The sequence below is a fragment of the Neoarius graeffei genome, chromosome 2 (assembly GCF_027579695.1).
Source record: "Neoarius graeffei isolate fNeoGra1 chromosome 2, fNeoGra1.pri, whole genome shotgun sequence".
NCBI lineage: Eukaryota > Metazoa > Chordata > Actinopteri > Siluriformes > Ariidae > Neoarius > Neoarius graeffei.
In genome coordinates this window covers 20,412,582-20,434,341 of record NC_083570.1, presented here as the reverse complement: position 1 = coordinate 20,434,341, position 21,760 = coordinate 20,412,582, and the positions used below count along the sequence as shown (strand labels likewise).

At 40.4% G+C, this 21,760-nt stretch overlaps 1 protein-coding gene across 1 annotated transcript in view; it reads left to right on the top strand.

Moving 5' to 3' along the window:
* The window catches only part of map3k5 (mitogen-activated protein kinase kinase kinase 5), a 160,898-nt gene extending 146,406 nt beyond the window's left edge, over positions 1-14,492 (top strand). Inside the window, exons 21-30 of the mRNA XM_060913964.1 lie at positions 903-920; positions 1,060-1,237; positions 1,343-1,511; positions 1,595-1,780; positions 4,765-4,870; positions 5,160-5,400; positions 5,516-5,628; positions 8,442-8,551; positions 8,669-8,745; positions 13,260-14,492. Of these exons, the coding sequence (XP_060769947.1) occupies positions 903-920; positions 1,060-1,237; positions 1,343-1,511; positions 1,595-1,780; positions 4,765-4,870; positions 5,160-5,400; positions 5,516-5,628; positions 8,442-8,551; positions 8,669-8,745; positions 13,260-13,320 (1,259 nt within the window). The 3' untranslated portion in view covers positions 13,321-14,492. The remainder of the gene's footprint in view (positions 1-902; positions 921-1,059; positions 1,238-1,342; positions 1,512-1,594; positions 1,781-4,764; positions 4,871-5,159; positions 5,401-5,515; positions 5,629-8,441; positions 8,552-8,668; positions 8,746-13,259) is intronic.
* Positions 14,493-21,760: the final 7,268 nt, after the last annotated feature.

The window sequence follows — 21,760 nt, the reverse complement described above, 5'->3', positions numbered from 1 at the left end:
ACACCCTGGACAAGTCGCCAGGTCATCACAGGGCTGACACATAGACACAGACAACCATTCACACTCACACCTACGGTCAATTTAGAGCCACCAGTTTACCTAACCTGCATGTCTTTGGACTGTGGGGGAAACCGGAGCACCCGGAGGAAACCCACACGGACACGGGGAGAACATGCAAACTCCGCACAGAAAGGCCCTCGCCGGCCACGGGGCTCGAACCCAGGACCCTCTTGCTGTGAGGCGACAGCGCTAACCACTACACCACCATGCCGCCCGCTGTGTTTTTACTTTTTTATTTATTTAATTTTATTATTATATTTTATACCTTTATTGCACTCTATTTCTTTTTGTTACTGTCTGTTCCTGACACTTTCTATCTATCTATCTGTGAGCTGCTGGAACATGTAAATTTCCCCACCGAGGGATGAATAAAGTTTATCTTCTGTTCTCTCAGAAACCCTGTCAGGTTAGCTATAAGGTTAGCATTAACAGTGAAGACTGTTGTGGAAAAAAATACTTAAACATTCTCTCAAAAATCCTGTCAGGTTAGATTATATTTGCTATGAGGCTAGCAATACCGGTGTAGATTGTGAGGTTTTTGGAAAATTACTTCATCGTTCTGTCAGAAATCCTGTCAGGTACCTATCTGGCGAGTATTAGCAGTGCAGATTGTGAACGTTTTTAAAATTTGCTTGAAGAATATAAACATGTATACATGGTAAATCAAGATACATGCATATCTCTGAATGCTAATGACTTCCTTCTTCCACGAAGACATGTCCACGTTCTGGTCTACAGTTTTACCAAAGCGCTTTTAGCTGCTTCCTTTAAAAGTGCTAAAGTGAATTTCTCATCATGTTAAAAGAATAATGCTAAGAATGTGTGTTTTTGTATTTTTCTAGCTCTGACCCCAGCAACTGGTGAGTCTGCTAATCCCTTTAGATTTTGCTATCTGTTAATGAAATTAATGAGCTTTATAGTAACTGAGAAAGAGGACATGACAAAGCATGTCCAGATGTGTACGGTAACTGGAGCTTAATCCCTGCTATGTTTTGCCAGAATATGTGCGCAGTATCTCCCTCCCTGTTCCGGTGGTGGTTGAGGATACGAGCAGCAGCAGTGAATATGGCTCCGTCTCTCCAGACAACGAGCTGAGCGCCAACCCCTTCGTCTTCAAGCCCAGCACCAAGTGCCTTAGTGAGAGAGAGGTCAAAGGGCATCGCTCACTCTTCCTCAGGTAACTAGAGACAGGAGGAGAAACAGTAAATCGGGACAACCTTGGGCCATTGATCTGAAATTGTGTCACGAGTGTGTAGAGACTGAGAATGTGTGTGTTCAAAAGCATCCCAGTGGAGCAGTTTGAGGACCACAGCGCTCCTCCGTCTCCAGAAGAGAAGGATCCTGGCTTCTTTATGCTGAGAAAGGACAGCGAGCGCAGGGCGACATTGCACCACATCCTCACCGAGGACAGAGACAAAATAGTCACCAACCTGCAGGAAGCACTCACACAGGTGAGCATACTGTACACAGAAAGCACTATCTATGGATATGATGATAATAAAACAAACTTGACGAGTTGGTACTCTCTGTATAGGGTGCGGAGGAGACCAAGCTAAAGCATGAGCATATTTCCACTCTGGTGGCCAGCCTGGGAGATTTTGTACGAATGGCTGACCGGAAGATTATTGCCAACACGTTGTCTCAGCTCAAACTGGAGTTGGACTTTGACAGCGTCGCTATCAGCCAGCTGCAGGTGGTGCTGTTCAGTTTCCAGGACGCGGTGAGTCTCTGCTCAGTTTCAGCATTCGCAGAGCGAATTTGAGATCAGGAGCGATGCAAAGTATAACATGTTTGGTTAACATTAGATGTACAAATCGGTAGCGCAGGTGTCTGTTACAAGAAGATTTCATATTTTTTGAGGACAAGCAGGTTCAAAGAAAAGGGAAAAAAAACAATTCTTAGATTGTTTTTCGTCAAGCAAAACTTTCATTTGGTATGTATTTTCAAACAAGATCTGCAGACTGTAGCTGAAATTTAAGTCTATGTTAAACAGAGTGACTGCTGAAGTGAACTCTTCTTTAATTCTTCTGAGTTTATAGAAATTAAAACCTGCTTGAAAAAAAGCAACCACCTTTTAGCAAAGACTAATATAGGGAGCAACATGGAATGTTAAGAATCTGCCTGGATGGTATTGCATTGTGTTGTGTTTGTGTACCATCTAGTGGCAAGAACACTGTTGTGTACTGAAAAAAAAACAACCCAAAACAAACCACACACACCAAACGTCAAAGAGGATGGCACACGTTTATTTTTGACTGACTGGCAGGTCATCGATGGCCAATGTCTGACCTAGACAGCAACCTTGTCTCAAATGGAAAGTTTGATAATTTGAAGTGTTCGCATATACATAGCTGTGGTACAACCCTGATTCCAAAAAAGTTGGGACAAAGTACAAATTGTAAATGAGTGATTCCACGCTTATGGGTACTGAAATGGGGACATGAACTTATTTTTAAAAATTCACCTAAAACCATTTCTTTTTTTTACCATCAGGTCACAAAACATGTAATCTTTAATGAATGATATGTTAAAAGCTAACTTTAATTTTCTGAGATGTAATAAAAACATATTTATATGCCAAAGTCAGAACGTAACAGAAGCGTTGTGGACATATATATTCTCAATTTTAACAATGTAGAATTACTTTTTGAAACATAGGAAGGTGATGTTTTAGCAAATATAATTAATAAACATGTGTAGTAGAATAAACATACACATTCTTTCAATAAGATTAACATGGTATATAGCTCGATTGTAATTAATTTGTAACAGACGCGAGATGGACAATCGTAACAGAAGTAATGTAACAGACATCATTTTGGAACTCATAGGCTTGACTTTGGCATATAAATATGTTTTTATTACATCTCAGAAAATTAAAGTTATCTTTTAACATATTATTCATTAAAGATTACATGTTTTGTGACCTGATGGTAAAAAAAGAAATGGTTTTAGGTGAATAAGTTCATGTCCCCATTTCAGTACCCATAAGCGTGGAATCACTCAAATAAAAACGGAATGCAATAATTTACAAATCTCAAAAACTGATATTGTATTCACAATAGAACATAGACAACATATCAAATGTCGAAAGTGAAACATTTTGAAATTTCATGCCAAAAATTGGCTCATTTGAAATTTCATGACAGCAACACATCTCAAAAAAGTTGGGACAGGGGCAATAAGAGGCTGGAAAAGTTAAAGGTACAAAAAAGGAACAGCTGGAGGACCAAATTGCAACTCATTAGGTCAATTGGCAATAGGGCATTAACATGACTGGGTATAAAAAGAGCATCTTGGAGTGGCAGCGGCTCTCAGAAGTAAAGATGGGAAGAGGATCACCAATCCCCCTAATTCTGCACCGACAAATAGTGGAGCAATATCAGAAAGGAGTTTGACAGTGTAAAATTGCAAATAGTTTGAACATATCATCATCTACAGCGCGTAATATCATCAAAAGATTCAGAGAATCTGGAAGAATCTCTGTGCGTAAGGGTCAAGGCTGGAAAACCATACTGGGTGCCCGTGATCTTCGGGCCCTTAGACGGCACTGCATCACATACAGGCATGCTTCTGTATTGGAAATCACAAAATGGGCTCAGGAATATTTCCAGAGAACATTATCTGTGAACACAATTCACCGTGCCATCCACCGCTGCCAGCTAAAACTCTATAGTTCAAAGAAGAAGCCGTATCTAAACATGATCCAGAAGCGCAGACGTCTTCTCTGGGCCAAGGCTCATTTAAAATGGACTGTGGCAAAGTGGAAAACTGTTCTGTGGTCAGACGAATCAAAATTTGAAGTTCTTTATGGAAATCAGGGACGCCGTGTTATTCGGACTAAAGAGGAGAAGGACGACCCAAGTTGTTATCAGCGCTCAGTTCAGAAGCCTGCATCTCTGATGGTATGGGGTTGCATTAGTGCGTGTGGCATGGGCAGCTTACACATCTGGAAAGACACCATCAATGCTGAAAGGGATATCTAGGTTCTAGAGCAACATATGCTCCCATCCAGACGACGTCTCTTTCAGGGAAGACCTTGCATTTTCCAACATGACAATGCCAAACCACATACCGCATCAATTACAGCATCATGGCTGCGTAGAAGAAGGGTCCGGGTACTGAACTGGCCAGCCTGCAGTCCAGATCTTTCACCCATAGAAAACATTTGGCGCATCATAAAACGGAAGATATGACAAAAAAGGCCTAAGACAGTTGAGAAACTAGAATCCTACATTAGACAAGAATGGGTTAACATTCCTATCCCTAAACTTGAGCACTTGTCTCCTCAGTCCCCAGACGTTTACAGACTGTTGTAAAGAGTAAAGGGGATGTCTCACAGTGGTAAACACGGCCTTGTCCCAACTTTTTTGAGATGTGTTGTTGTCATGAAATTTAAAATCACCTAATTTTTCTCTTTAAATGATACATTTTCTCAGTTTAAACATTTGATGTGTCGTCTATGTTCTATTCTGAATAAAATATGGAATTTTGAAACTTCCACATCATTGCATTCCGTTTTTATTTACAATTTGTACTTTCTCCCAACTTTTCTGGAATCGGGGTTGTATAAGAGAAATAAAACATGACAAGGCATGCTGCTATAACAGCAAATCTTCACATATAATACTCAGATTATCGCGAAATGTCTACTCTGCGTCGTCTTTGCGTATACACGTGTGTTTGAACTGCTCATGTCCGCAGATGAACAAAGTGCTGCGGAATCACAATATCAAACCTCACTGGATGTTCGCGCTGGATAACATCATCCGAAAAGCTGTACAGACCGCCATCACCATCCTGGTGCCAGGTAGTAACTCTTTCTCCACTGTGCCACTGAACCCTAACTGGGTGTATATTCTTTTATTTGGAAGAAAATATTAACAGTAAGTGTTCCACAAATAGCCACTCTTTCCAAGCATGGTGAACAGAAAAGCATCACAGGAAGACACAATATTTTGAGCCATTCTGAGATACATTTGTTTAGGAAAATGCAAAAATATATAGTATGTTCAAGAACTTTAAATGGATTAATAGTTTGATGTAGATAAACATTGGTGTTAAGTTTTTGTGTGTCTGGGTTTTTATTTCTCTCTCAGAGCTCAGGCCACACTTCAGCTTGGCGTCGGAAAGCGACCCCGCTGACCAGGAAGACGTCGATGAGGATGCCATCCATCATGGAAGCCTCACCAGTAAAAACAGAAGCCCGACCATTGCCAACCATGATGACACGGTGGCCACGTCTGGAGTGAGCACGCTCAGTTCGACTGTCTCAGAGTCTCAAACTGCGCAGCGCTCTGTCAGCATGGAACTCGGCCGCATGAAGCTCGAGACCAACAGGTGGAGTTCTAACACTTTTGATAAAATAAAAACAGTTCTGTTTGGTGGTCTTGATATATGTGTGTGTGTGTGTGTGTGTGTGTGTGTGTGTGTGTGTGTGTGTGTGTGTGTGCAGGTTGTTAGAAGAGTTGGTGGAGAGGGAACGAGAGTATCAGTGTATCCTGCATCAGGTTTTGGAAGAGAGGGAGAAGGAGATTAAACTACTGAAGATTCGCTCTGAGCCCATTGGTTAGTCCGTAGGCAGGCGCACACACACACACACACACACACACACACACACACAGCATTAAGCAATTTCACTATTTTACTATATAATTAAGCGTTTGTGTTACTCAGGGCTTCCCTTAGCAAAAAGTAGTATACTTAAAGTTGATTTTATTAAGTATGCTTCAGTATAAGTATAGCAAGTATACTACAGACCATGTACTTTTAGTGTACTAGAAAGTATACAAATTTAATACTTTTTCAGACTAAATTGGAACATTTCAAGTTTATAAAAGTATACTTTAAAGTTCATTTTAAGTTTGCAAAAGTACACTTTAAAGTATACAACAAGTACACTCATCTATATACTATCAATGTACTTGGTACAGTATATCCCTCTCGTATGCTTAAAGTATACCACAAGTACACTTATCGATATACTGCCATTGTACTAGTTATATACTTCGAGTCCCTATTTTTAGTATATTGTATACTTTAAGTATACTGTTATAAACGTTGGTTATTTCACTAGTTTACTTGTTATACTTTAAGTTTGCTTGGCATATTACTTGTAGCTTACTATTTATATACTGGAAATATACTCCTTAAAGTATTCTTAAAGTTTACTCATACTGTACCGGTATGTACACAAGAGTGTGATGCATTTACAAAATCACAAGACAGAATGTTGAAAACAAGTTTGATATGTTTTCAAACATTTCAAAAACAAAGACCTATGAAATCAAGTCCTTCCTTACTGGAGAAAATGAAAGGAAAAAGTAATGTAAACATAATGGTCTCTTGATCAATAAAGTCAAGTCAAAAGTTTTTCTGTTTTTGTGTATGATTTTAAGGTATATACACTACCGTTCAAAAGTTTGGGGTCACTTTGAAATTTCCATATTTTTGAAAGAAAAGCACTGTTCTTTTCAATGAAGATCACTTTAAACTAATCAGAAATACACTCTATAGACCCCTTTCACATGATGTCACCGCGCCGCGAGATTTTGTTAGGCGCCATATTGGAAGACCAAGTACATGCACTCACAATATAAAACAAAGTACGAGCAAGAGTAAAGTGACACGATGGCTGATAATTCTGGTTATGTGAGTACATTACCAGCTGCAGAAAGGGCACGGTATGTGGAGAAACTGGCTGTGATTGATGGGTTTGACCCATATGATAAGACTCGGGGCAAGGGAGAATGGAAACATAAGGAGGACCGGACACCAATTCTGCCATCTGTTTGCTACCCAGACATTGTAAACTATTTGTTGTTTACACCCAGTGCCTACACTCAGTGTTCGAACTATGCCGATATTTTCGGGGGGTCCCTTTTTTCCCTGGGGGGGGGGCGTTTGCGTTTGTCTCGGAGCGCGGATCTCCAAACACATGAGAAGCCTATCTTACGCACATATCACGCGGACTCCACACCTCCACACACGCATCGCGTCTGAAGTCATAACTCATCAGGGGAAATTGTGTCCGCATTGGCATGTTCAAAAACCAACCTCGCGTCAACAATGATACCACACGCAAGAAAAAAAAAAACAGTCAGGCTACTCAACAACCAACCTGGCAACAGCGAGCAAGCCCCAAACCATCCTAAATAATTATTATTATTAAATTGTAGAAGTCTGGGAGGCTTGCTCCTCATACAGTTATCAACTTGGGGCCAATTTAGCATGTTTTAAATCTGAATTTCTTGCGTTTGCTTACCTCAAAGTGTCCGCAGATCATGCACAGACTTATCCATTATATCCACAGTTTTTTGCCAAGTCTCACATAGGTTTCTTTCAAGTCTACTGTTGGGCCAATAAATCATAAATAAAACAGCTCAGATTTGTTTGTTTAAGTCGTTTGCCACTCCACTTTATTCTCGTGGGTTCACATACCGCTGCCGTTATTGTCCCCTAATCATGAGTTTGTTGGTCTTCCAAAATGGCGCAGGGTCTGTTTACTTCCGGTTTCGGGTGACGTCAGTGAAAGGGGTCTATACATTGCTAATGTGGTAAATGACTATTCTAGCTGCATATGTCTGGTTTTTGGTGCAATGTCTCCATAGGTGTATAGAGGCCCATTTCCAGCAACTCTCACTCCAGTGTTCTAATGGTACAATGTGTTTGCTCATTGCCTCAGAAGGCTAATGGATGATTAGAAAACCCTTGTACAATCATGTTAGCACAGCTGAAAACAGTTTAGCTCTTTAGAGAAGCTATAAAACTGACCTTCCTTTGAGCAGATTGAGTTTCTGGAGCATCACATTTGTGGGGTCGATTAAATGCTCAAAATGGCCAGAAAAATGTCTCGACTATATTTTCTATTCATTTTACGACTTATGGTGGTAAATAAAAGTGTGACTTTTCATGGAAAACACAAAATTGTCTGGGTGACCCCAAACTTTTGAACGGTAGTGTAACGATAATGCAATTGAGCACACATACTATATGCTGTAAAGTTTTAAACTCCAGCATTATATTATATTAATATATAAATTAAATGTTAAGCATGAGTCAATGACTTGACCTTATTATGCACTTGGAGCAAGATATACTAAGTATTAGTACTTTGTGGCAGAAAAACGTAAAAAGTATACTAAAGTATAAGTTTTAGTATTAAAGTGTAAGTCTTAGTATTAATGTACTTAGTCTTAGACTTTTGTTTATACTTTTCAGTATAAGCCAAGTATACTTCACTATACTATTCTTAAGTATATAAAATATAGTTTATAAAAAGTCAACTTCAAGTATACTTCCTCAGTTTTAGTAAAAAATAAGTATACTCATAGTACACTTGAATAAACTTCTTTTTGCTAAGGGTTTTGTTGTTGTTGTAGGTGTTGCTACTCCCTCGGTGAGTACTCAGAGTTCACTGGGAAGCGAAGGTGACCCTGAGCTGCTCAAATGGCTCAGGCTCCACGGAGCTGATGCAGACTCTATAAACAGGGTAACATATCCTTCCACTTTCATGATGAACATTGCTTTTTTTTTAACGAACAAACAAAAAAAAATTACAAAACACTATATACTGGTGATGCTTAATTTAGCATTTCTCATACTGTAGATTGTAGCAGAGGACTACACTCTGGATGACCTCCTTCATTACATTACCAGAGATGACCTGAAAAGTCTGAGATTAAAGTGAGGTTTTTTTTAATCTATAGTGGTGCTTGAAAGTTTGTGAACCCTTTAGAATTTTCTATATTTCTGCATAAATATGACCTAAAACATCATCAGATTTTCACGCAAGTCCTAAAAAAGTAGATAAAGAGAACCCAGTTAAACAAATGAGACAAAAATATTATACTTGGTCATCTATTTATCGAGGAAAATGATCCAATATTACATATCTGTGAATGGCAAAAGTATGTGAACCTCTAGGATTAGCAGTTTGAAGGTGAAATTATATATCTCATCTCATTATCTCTAGCCGCTTTATCCTGTTCTACAGGGTCGCAGGCAAGCTGGAGCCTATCCCAGCTGACTACGGGCGAAAGGCAGGGTACACCCTGGACAAGTCGTCACAGGGCTGACACATAGACACAGACAACCATTCACACTCACACTCACACCTACGGTCAATTTAGAGTCACCAGTTAACCTAACCTGCATGTCTTTGGACTGTGGGGGAAACCGGAGCACCCGGAGGAAACCCACACGGACGCGGGGAGAACATGCAAACTCCACACAGAAAGGCCCTCGTCGGCCACGGGGCTCGAACCCAGACCTTCTTGCTGTGAGGCGACAGCGCTAACCACTACACCACCGTGCCGCCCCGAAATTAGATATATAATATAATAATAAAAACTTTATTTGCCAGGTATGTGAACACACACGAGGAATTTGACTCCGGTTTCACTTAGCTCTCTTAGTACAAACAGATAAAAAGCGTAGACAAAAACAAAAAGCTATGTACATGTAGAAAGGTAAATATATGTATAGACAGCATAGTGCAAGGATAAATTAGTAAATATAAATATACAGTGTGCACAGAATGACGGTATGAGTGTGCAGATATTTCACGGTTGATGTTACTGATATTTGAGTCCGGTTTTAGCTGTTCATCACAGAGACAGCCGGAGGGAAAAAACTGTTCTTGTGTCTGGTTGTTTTTGCGTACAGTGTTCTGTAGCGTCTCCCAGAGGGGAGAAGTTTAAACAATTTGTGACCAGGGTGCGATGGGTCTGCAGAGATGTTACCTGCCCGTTTCCTGACTCTGGACAGGTACAGGTCTTGGATGGAGGGCAGGCTGACACCAATAATTTTCTCTGCAGACCTTATTGTCCGTTGCAGTCTGTTCTTGTCCTGTTTGGTGACTGATCCAAACCAAACAGTGATGGAAGAGCAGAGAATAGACTGAATGATGGCAGAGTAGAATTGTGTCAGCAGCTCCTTAGACAGGTTGAGCTTCCTGAGCTGGTGCAGAAAGTACAACCTCTGCTGGGCCTTTTTGATGATGGTGACTGTGTTGGTCTCCCACTTCAGGTCCTGGGAGATTGTGGAACCCAGAAACCTGAAGGTTTCAAAAGCAGTCACAATGTTGTTGGTGATGGTGATGGGCGGCAGGGTGGGGGGCTCCTCCTAAAGTCCACTGTCATCTCCACAGTTTTGAGCGTGTTCAGCTCCAGATTGTTCTGACCGCACCAACAGACCAGCCATTCAACCTCCTGTCTGTATGCAGACTCGTCACTGTCTCGGATGAGGCCAATGACCATTGTGTCGTCTGCAAATTTCAGGAGTTTAACAGGTGGGTCTCTTGAGGTGCAGTCGTTGGTGTAAAGGGAGAAGAGCAGTGGGGAGAGCACACACCCCTGGGGGGGCGCCAGGATGGACCATTATTACACTGTTTTCATTGTTACACTCCGGGTTTCAGGTGTTTTCAATCAATGGGATGACAATCAGGTGTGAGTAGGCACCCTGTTTTATTTAAAGAACAGAGATCTATCAAAGTCTGATCTTCACAACACGTTTGTGGAAGTGTATCATGGCACGAACAAAGGAGATTTCTGAGGACCTCAGAAAAAGCGTTGTTGATGCTCATCAGGCTGGAAAAGGTTACAAAACCATCTCTAAAGAGTTTGGACTCCACCAATCCACAATCAGACAGATTGTGTACAAATGGAGGAAATTCAAGACCATTGTTACCCTCCCCAGGAGTGGTCGACCAACAAAGATCACTCCAAGAGCAAGACGTGTAATAGTCAGCGAGGTCACAAAGGACCCCAGGGTAACTTCGAAGTAACTGAAGGCCTCTCTCACATTGGCTAATGTTCATGAGTCCACCATCAGGAGAACACTGAACAACAATGGTGTGCATGGCAGGGTTGCAAGGAGAAAGCCACTGCTCTCTAAAAAGAACATTACTGCTCGTCTGCAGTTTGCTAAAGATCACGTGGACAAGCCAGAAGGCTATTGGAAAAATGTTTTGAGAAACGTTATGTTTGGAGAAAGGAAAACACTGCATTCCAGCATAAGAACCTTATCCCATCTGTGAAACATGGTGGTGGTAGTATCATGGTTTGGGCCTGTTTTGCTGCATCTGGGCCAGGACGGCTTGCCATCATTGATGGAACAATGAATTCTGAATTATACCAGTGAATTCTAAAGGAAAATGTCAGGACATCTGTCCATGAACTGAATCTCAAGAGAAGGTGGGTCATGCAGCAGGACAACGACCCTAAGCACACAAGTTGTTCTACCAAAGAATGGTTAAAGAAGAATAAAGTTAATGTTTTGGAATGGCCAAGTCAAAGTCCTGACCTTAATCCAATCGAAATGTTGCGAGCAGTTCATGTGAGGAAACCCACCAACATCCCAGAGTTGAAGCTGTTCTGTATGGAGGAATGGGCTAAAATTCCTCCAAGCCAGTGTGCAGGACTGATCAACAGTTACTGGAAACGTTTAGTTGCAGTTATTGCTGCACAAGGGGGTCACACCAGATACTGAAAGCAAAGGGTTCACATACTTTTGTCACTCACAGACATGTAATATTGGATCATTTTCCTCAATAAATAAATGATCAAGTATAACATTTTTGTCTCATTTGTTTAACTGGGTTCTTTATCTACTTTTATTACTGGCTTAGCTTTAGCCTGGTTTCAGTCATATCTAGCAAACAGGCAACAGTTTCTCTCTATTGGTGTTCATAAATCATCCACTGCTACTGTTGCTCAAGGTGTCCCTCAGGGTTCTGTCCTTGGTCCCCTTCTTTTTATATGTTTCTCCTGTAGGCCAGATTATTCGTAATCATGGCCTTAACTTTCATTGTTATGCTGATGACATTCAAATCTACATCACTATCACCCCTTCTATAGCCTCTGTTCAGCTGCTAAGGACTTGCATCACTGACCTTAAGCAATGGTTGCATAAGAACTGCCTTAAATTTAATGCTAGCAAAACAGAGGTTCTATTAGTAGGTACCAAAAGACAGGTTCTGAACTTCTCCAGTTTTACTATTGATGTTGATGGTGTGTCTATTAGTCCTTCCCAAGTTATAAAAAACCTTGGAGTTCTCTTTGACTCCACCCTTACGTTTGAACCCTATCTTAAACTAATTACTAAGAATGCTTTCTTTTACCTCTGCAATATTGCACGTCTCCGCCGTTTTCTCTTGGAAACTGATGCCAAAATGTTGGTCAATGCGTTTATTTTTTCTCGTCTTGACTATTGCAATTCTCTCTTTTATGGTCTCCCTGCCACATTGCTCAATCGCCTGCAGTACATTCAAAACTCAGCAGCTAGAGTCCTCATACTCACCAAGCGCACTGCTCACATCACTCCTGTTTTACAGCAACTGCATTGGTTGCCAGTTATTTCTCGGATCAAATACAAAATCTTGCTTTTAACCTATAAAGCTCTTCATGGTTTCGCCCCTTCCCATCTCTGTGAGTTAATTCATTTGTACTGTCCCTCCCGCTCCCTCAGATCTTCTGTCTGTGGACTTCTGACTGTTCCACATTTTAAACTGGCATCTATGGGTGGCAGATCATTCGGTGTTGCTGCTCCTAAACTTTGGAACTCGTTACCACAATCGCTTCGTGACTGTTCCACTCTCTCTTCCTTCAAAGCTAACTTGAAAACTTTTCTCTTTACCTCACACTACTCTTCCTAGTGTGGCTCTTTTTTTTTTTTGGTAACTCCTGTGTAAAGCGTCCTTGGGTTTGTGAAAGGCGCTATATAAATTGAACTTATTATTATTATTTTTAGGACTTGTGTGAAAATCTGATGATGTTTTAGGTCATATTTATGCAGAAATATAGAAAATTCTAAAGGGTTCACAAACTTTCATGCACCACTGTATTTCCAAAACAGGTCTTGTTTATCATTCTTTTCTTATAAAGTTCTGTCTAAATGTTCTCATCAGGCCAAACCGAACTAAAAATTCTTGCCAGATTTACAAAAGTTTCTGCTGGTTTCCTTTGTATCCGTGTTTATACGTTGATAAATGCAAATCAGCTGTAAATTAACAAGTGCATTCGTGACACCATTGGTTTACATTTAATGATAAGTTATATAAAAGCTTACAGAGAGCTGAAATGAACAAATGATAACTAAACGTTGAAAGAAAAGAGTGCCTCTTAAATCTTCAAGTAACACGTATCAAGTGGTTGCAGTTGCTGATTTGTTTTCTCTCTCTTTTTCTCACACACACACAGGGGTGGGATCCTGTGTAAGCTATGGAAAGCTATTACAGAATATCGAGAAAAACCTAGCTGAGATGGTGACTTGCTACCTGTTCTACTGATTTCTGGTCTGTTTACAGACCACAATCCTGAGAACCTGCTCCAGAAAGTACACATACATCACGACTTGGGCACATCTGTGCTGAACTAAAGGATAAATTTGGTCAACGTGGACATTTAACGTCGCCCTTTATGCACTGTCCAATTTGAAAGCGACTCGAGTTTTCATACCCAGTCGTATTGGGTGTGGCCCAAACCATGGCTCATGACATACATAGATTTGCTCATCGCAGCCATGATATAAACTTTTATACTGATGCAAGTTCTAGTATCAGCTTGTACCAGAACATTTTGGGGTGTTTGTTTCTGTTCACATGTACAGTGTATTACCTTCTTTCACTATTTAAAAATGAGAAGATTGTGGATTGAACGAACGTCTACACTGGTGAGGCTAGGACACAGGTTGGAGTTCTTCATACATGAAGAATATGATTTGTTTCTTTGCTTGTTTATGTTTACAAAAAGAAACTGAGACTGACTCTTGTCCTGGAATACAGGCAGAATCCTTCATCCTTCACACACTTTCTAGCTTGCACTTATATTTTAAACATTTAACTAAGTTTTTAATCTTAACACTATATTTTTACTACTATTATTATTGCCTATTCAGATTTTCCATCTTTTTTTTTGGTTTTGTTTTTACTTTCCATTGAGTAAGTGCTTGCTTTTGACTTGATCTGCTTGGTTGAGCTTTTGTACTGGGTCCTGTATTTAAGCACAACAAAATGTGTTGCACCTTTGAGTCAATTTCCATAGATAATCCTTAAAATTCTTTAAAATTGTACTATATGAAAATTGACAAAAATAGGCAACCATGGAACAAAGGTGGGCTTTTTTTTTTAAGTCAGATTTCTGTAACTAGTGAAGGATTTTTTGGTCATAGCTTATATTTCTTAATACATACCTCCAACCAGTAAATGTACATTCTATAAGAATCATGACTTTATAAAGCTTTCCTCCAGTCAGTAATACTTAGCTTTAATATATTGACCATTTTCATTGAACACAGCTTTTTCTGTATTTGATATTCGATATTTAACGTCATTTTAGCTTATTTAATCATGTTTAAATAAAAAGATTATTTGTGTATTGTTAAAAGACAATCCTAAGAATTAACTGTGAAATTAAAGTGGGACTTGAAAATCATTGGAAAGTTTGTTTGAGAATGTGTGTGTACACGTTTTTTTAAATGATTGTAATCATGCAAGCTAAAACTGTTGGTTGGAAAAAAAAAAAAGACCGGTCCATAAATATTTGGACATTGACAAGATTGTCTAGCCTGCAAGGTTTTGAAATAATATACTTTGAACAGATCAAACTTCTTCCAGAATGATGGGAAGAGAAGAGTATTGAGAGGGGAAGGAACTGCTCATAATCCCAAACATACCATGTCATTTTATGGTATGGTTCATAATCTAAAGAATTCTTTCAGAACTACGGATCAATTGCACAAGTACACATGTCACTTTTGTGCATGCAGGTTTGCAAAATGGTATATAAATTATTATTTTTCTGGAATGCCACAAACTTCTGATCAGTCAAATTTGTGACCACCTACATGGGCCTTTAAAGCAGGCAGGGTGCCGCTTACCAGGTAATGGTCACGTATGTACATGCAATCAGCCAAATGCACCACATCTGCCCATACTTCCTTACACAGGTCCTGAAGTGAACGGCCTGGGAAGGTCCAGTATACGGTGCTCTTGCTTAGTGTTCCCCACTGCTACAGCAATATGTTAGGAAGAAAGTGATAGCAGTCTGCAGGATGATGGGAAAGATCATGATAAGGGTAGAACTGGGGATAGATGGTGACAATATGGGAGAGTTGGAGAGTGAGGACCCAGAGGACCAATCACTGATTATCGCTGTGAAGGCTGAAGGGGAAGGAGGTGTTAAAAAAAAAAAACTAGAACCAATGAAGTTGACAAAAATAATCAGAAAACAATTAGGGGAGATGATGCATGCTAGAGTTCTAAATTACGGAAATTTGTTAACGGTGTAAATCTGAAGAGCAAATTCAAAAAGGATGCAAAATGTCGGGAATATCAACGTAACCAAAGTAATGAGAGTAGGGAGCAAAGGATGAGTGATTCCTGGAATTCCTCTCTCAGTTAGTATGAAGGAGCTTATCGAAAATCTAAGGATGAGATGTAAGCTAATTAAGAGTGTTACAAGATCGAGTAAGGAGGTTGAGGAAAAAGGAAACTATGTCAGTCCTGATAGAATTTGATACAAAGGATATGCTAAGAGAATTGTCCTTTGGATTTATGAGGTACGTGTATAGGGTAAGGGAATACATCCAGAAACCAGCAAGGTGCTTTAAGTGTCGGAAAATTGCACAAATACAGTAGCAAAGATGTGCTCAGTGTGGAGGTGATCATGATTATGGTGAATGTGGGGAGGCATTAAGACCAAAATGCTGTAATTGTGGATGGGAACATAATGCTGCATACTGGGGATGTGAAGTTCTGAAGCGAGAGACTAAAATTCAGCAAATAAAAGTCAGGGATAGAGTTTCATATGCAGAAGCAGTTAAAAGGATGGAATTGAAACAGGCGAATGAAGAGAGCACCAGAAGGGATCAAGTAATTTCTGGAAAGGATATTGGGGAATGTAGACAGGAAACACAAATGGAATATGAAAAGAATATCTGGAAAGAAAAAATGAACCTGGTTATTTTTATAGCAGGAGCAATACAGTGGTGCTTGAAAGTTTGTGAACCCTTTAGAATTTTCTATATTTTTGCATAAATATGACCTAAAATATCATCAGATTTTCACACAAGTCCTAAAAGTAGATAAAGAGAACCCAGTTAAACAAATGAGACAAAAATGTTATACTTGGTCATTTATTTATTGAGGAAAATGATCCAATATTACGTATCTATGAGTGGCAAAAGTATGTGAACCTCTAGCAGTTCATTTGAAGGTGAAATTAGAGTCAGGTGTTTTCAATCAATGGGATGACAATCAGGTGTGAGTGGGCACCCTGTTTTATTTAAAGAACATGGATCTATCAAAGTCTGATCTTCACAACACGTTTGTGGAAGTGTATCATGGCACGAACAAAGGAGAAAATGCACAAGACAACTTGCTAAGGTCGCACAAAGACATCATTAGTTTTTGGTGGGTCAAGGTCACCAAGGTCAAATCTTATAGAAACACCTAATCGGCCATAACTTCTGTTTCTTTGTGATTGACCAATCTTCACCAAAATGCACAGGAAAAAACTCACTAGGGTCATACAAAGACATCATTAGTCTTTGGTGGGTCAAGGTCCATCCATCCATCATCTGTAGCTGCTTATCCTGTCCTACAGGGGCGCAGGCAAGCTGGAGCCTATCCCAGCTGACTATGGGCGAGAGGCAGGGTACACCCTGGACAAGTTGCTAGGTCATCGCAGGGCTGACACATAGACACAGACAACCATTCACACCTATGGTCAGTTTAGAGCCACCAATTAGCCTAACCTGCATGATTTTGGACTGTGGGGGAAACCGGAGCACCCGGAGGAAACCCACGCAGACACAGGGAGAGTATGCAAACTCCGCACAGAAAGGCCCTCATCGGCCGCTGGGCTTGAACCCAGGACCTTCTTGCTGTGAGGCGATAGTGCTAACCACTATACCACCATGCTGGGTTAAGGTCACCAAGGTCAAATCTTGTAAAAACACCTAATTGGCCATAACTTCCGTTTCTTTGTGATTTTCGCAAGTATTGTGCTCTGCACAATTTCTCATTGTTTTTGTCGAATGGCCAGCTCAGAAGAAGAAGAAGAAGACCTTATAAGGCTGCAACTTTGCTTCACTCTTTGTGTGGACATTATGTAGGTGCTGGTACTGAGTAAGCTTCAGACTGCTTGAGGCAATAATGGATGGATAGATGGATGGATGGATGGATGGATGGATGGATGGATGGATGGATGGGAAAAATGATTGAAGGGAAGCTTCATTGGTTAAAGTGAGAAGAATGTTTTTGGCAAGTGAGAGGGTATCCCTAATGGTATTCCCATACCAGTTGGCATCGTAAATGCATGCTACATATTTGCCTGGTTGATAGTCTTTGCAGTAATCTGTTTTTAAATTTAACTACCTCGATTTGTGTACACATCTTATTTCAAGATTATTTCCTGGACATGGAATGAAACTGTGGTATGACCTTACACCAGCTATTGTTTTACAGTTAGACTGTTCAGCCAATTTGAATTTGACCAGAATTTTCTTGGACCTGATTTTGTGGAACAAAGAAAAATTCAATACCATGCAGTGAACCCACCTGACTAGAACGTGCCTCCTTGTAGCATTGGATGAAACAATAAATAAAATCATTCATGACTATTGGTTAACCTAGGCCATTTGTCAGTCCTGTGTGCTTTGGCATGCACACCAGAAGAACTCTTGGGCGTGTTCTGGCCTGTGCGCACCAAGCGGATGCTCGTACACGTGCTGTTAATGATGCACACCTGCGCTGGATTAAGGCACAATCAATGCATCTATATAAAAACTGTTTTAATACACGCTCAGCGTGAAGCATAATGTTACGTTAGTGCGCATTACCGAACCTTATTCTCAGTGTAAGATTTCCTGGTTTTCTGATCCTTGTTCCTGTTCCTAGTTTCCATTTTTGTCTCTGCCTGATTTAGTCTGTTTGTGCCTCGCCCGATCTTTCTCTAGTTTAATGTTAATGAGCTTGTCTGCCAATTTGGTTTGTTTGCCTGTTGTTACTCTGTTCTTAATAAACACTTCTGCACTTGCATATGTGTCCTACCAATCCCTCACAGAATACTTCACCTAACAATGAATGTCGCGAAATTATTACAGTACTCCATTCCACGCCGCTTCTGGGTTTCCGTATCTCAGCCCCTAGTCTTTTATTTCCAGCGGCATTTTGGAATGAGCCCCCTGGCACCCTACAATGGAATATATCATCCTAGGGGATTCAGCTTACAGTGTAACATTTTCTACACAGACCTCAACGAGCCCAAGTCTCCAGAACCTATCTTGGTAAGCTTCATGCTCACTTTGCTTACTGGATAAGCACGCCGATGGGCAAATTAACTTATCCAAGTAGAGCACCCGTGCCTTCGGAGCTCACAGACTTTCTTAGCCATGCACCGGTTCATCTATGAATCATTAGAAAAAGAGGACCCCCATGAAATTTTTTGGAGAGGGGCCATCACGCCTGAGGCCGACACAGCAGCAGCAGAGGAGGCCGTTGCTCCAGGGCTCCCTCCAGTGGCCAACACAGCAACAGCAGAGGAGACAGTTGCTCCAGAATTCCTCCTAGAAGCCATTGCTCCAGAGCCAGTCCCACAGCCTGATCCACAGTCAATCCCAGAGCCAACATCTGAACCAGAGCCTGCGCCTGAACCAGAGCTAGAACTAGGACCAGTGCAAGAGCCAGAGACTGCATCAGAGCCAACACCTGAACCCCAGCCAGAGCTAGTGCAAGAGCCGGAGTCTACGTCAGAGCCAGAGCCAGCACCTGAACCAGAGCAAAAGCCAGAGTCAGCTCCAGTGCCAGCACCAGAATTGGAGCCAGTGCCAGAGCCAGTGCTAGCTCCAGTGCCAGAGTCAGAGCCAGGTATGGAGCAAGGTATGAAAAGTTGGAGGACAGAACTATCATGTAATGGACAGAATCTAGGTCAGGTAAGAATAAAAAGAGGTATTTTTCAGGGGGATAGCTTATCCCCTATCCTGTTTGTTATCAGCATGATGCCATTAACAGCAGTACTCAAGAAAGTGAAAGCAGGATATAAGATCAAAGGAAGACAGATTATAAATCATATTTTGTTTATGGATTATATGAAACTGTATGTTGAGTGAGGAAGAAATTGACTCATTGGTACAAACAGTTCACACTGTCAGTGGTGATATTGGAATGGATTTTGGAATTGAAAAGTGTGGAGCAGTAATCATGAAAAGAGGAAAAATGGAAAAATGTATAGAAACAGAATTACCAGGAGGGGAAGTTATCAAAGAAGTGGATAAGAGTGGTTATAAATACAAGGGTAAGTTAAAAAGTTCCAAGACAAATGCTATAATTTCAAAAGGAATTCAAAAGGATTAAAAAAAAGGAATACAAAGAAGGAATTCTCCAATGGAAACATCACTTGCAGAAGTGTTTAGACTTAAACAGAGGATATGTAGAGAAATAGCTTTGTTATTTTCATAAATAAAGATTTTTTTCAATTTGTCTTAGAACTTTTTGACCTACCCTTGTATCTAGGGATACTAGAGTTAGATAAACTTAAGGAAGAAGACGTGAAAGACAGGTTTAGAAAAGAGTACATGCAAAGATTAAAGCTAATCCTAAAAATAAAGTTGAATGGGAAGAATAAAATAAGGGCCATAAACACATGGACAATATCATTAGTGAGGTACGGAGGTGGAGTACTGACATGGAATAAACAAGAACTAGCACAGATGGATCAAAAAAACAGAAAGACAATAACTACAGTTAGGTCCATAAATATTTGGACAGAGGCAACATTTTTCTAATTTTGGTTCTGTAGATTACCACAATGAATTGTGAACAAAACAATTCAGATGCAGTTGAATTTCAGACTTTCAGCTTTAATTCAGTGGGCTGAACAAAATGATTGCATAAAAATGTGAGGAACTAAAGCATTTTTTTAAACACAATCCCTTCATTTCAGGGGCTCAAAAGTAATTGGACAAATTAAATAATTGTAAATAAAATGTTCATTTCTAATACTTGGTTGAAAACCCTTTGTTGGCAATGACTGCCTGAAGTCTTAAACTCATGGACATCACCAGATGCTGTGTTTCCTCCTTTTTAATGCTCTGCCAGGCCTTTACTGCAGTGGTTTTCAGTTGCTGTTTGTTTGTGGGCCTTTCTGTCTGAAGTTTAGTCTTTAACAAGTGAAATGCATGCTCAATTGGGTTGAGATCAGGTGACTGACTTGGCCATTCAAGAATATTCCACTTCTTTGCTGTAATAAACTCCTGGGTTGCTTTGGCTTTATGTTTTGGGTTATTGTCCATCTGTATTATGAAACGCCGACCAATCAGTTTGGCTGCATTTGGCTGGATTTGAGCACACAGTATGTCTCTGAATACCTCAGAATTCATCCGGCTGCTTCTATCCTGTGTCACATCATCAATAAACACTAGTGACCCAGTGCCACTGGCAGCCATGCATGCCCAAGCCATCACACTGCCTCTGCCGTGTTTTACAGATGATGTGGTATGCTTTGGATCATGAGCTGTACCATGCCTTCACCATACTTTTTTCTTTCCATCATTCTGGTAGAGGTTGATCTTGGTTTCATCTGTCCAAAGAATGTTCTTCCAGAACTGTGCTGGCTTTTTTAGATGTTTTTTAGCAAAGTCCAATCTAGACTTTTTATTCTTGAGGCTTATAAGTGGCTTGCACCGTGCAGTGAACCCTCTGTATTTACTTTCATGCAGTCTTCTCTTTATGGTAGATTTGGATATTGATAGGCCTACCTCCTGGAGAGTGTTGTTTACTTGGTTGGCTGTTGTGAAGGGGTTTCTCTTCACCATGGAAATTATTCTGCGATCATTCACCACTGTTGTCTTCTGTGGGCATCCAGGTCTTTTTGCATTGATGAGTTCACCAGTGCTTTCTTTCTTTCTCAGGATGTACCAAACTGTAGATTTTGCCGCTCCTTATACTGTAGCAATTTCTCGGATGGTTTTTTTTCTGTTTTCGCAGCTTAAGGATGGCTTGTTTCACCTGCATGGAGAGCTCCTTTGACCGCATGTTTTCTTCACAGCAAAATCTTCCAAATGCAAGCGCCACACCTCAAATCAACTCCAGGCCTTTAATCTGCTTAATTGAGAATGACATAACAAAGGAATTGCCCACACCTGCCCATGAAATAGCCTTGGAGTCAATTGTCCAATTACTTTTGGTCCCTTTAAAAACAGGGTGGCACATGTTAAGGAGCTGAAACTCCTAAACCCTTCATCCAATTTTAATGTGGATACCCTCAAATGAAAGCTGAAAGTCTGGACTTTCTGTCCATGTCCATTATATAACTATAACTTGAATATGTTTCAGTAAACAGGTAAAAAAACAAAATTTGTGTCAGTGTCCAAATATATATGGACCTAACTGTATGTATGGGGCTTTGCACCCTAAAAGTGACGTGAGTAGACTCTACTTACCAAGGACAAGATGAGAGAGAGGATTAATTAGTTTTGAAGGATGTATAAGAAGTGAGGAGAACAACTTGGGGTGGTATGTCAAATACAGCATTTAACCTTTTCTAGAAGCAGTGAAGACAGCAAAGGTAATAGAAGCTGAAGGATGTCAAAGCCCAGTTGAATACAAGAGCAAAATTGTAGAAGAACTAGAAAAGACCTGGTAGGAGAAAAGGATGTATGGGCAATATGCAAAAGAGGTGGGTGAAGATATAGACAAAGT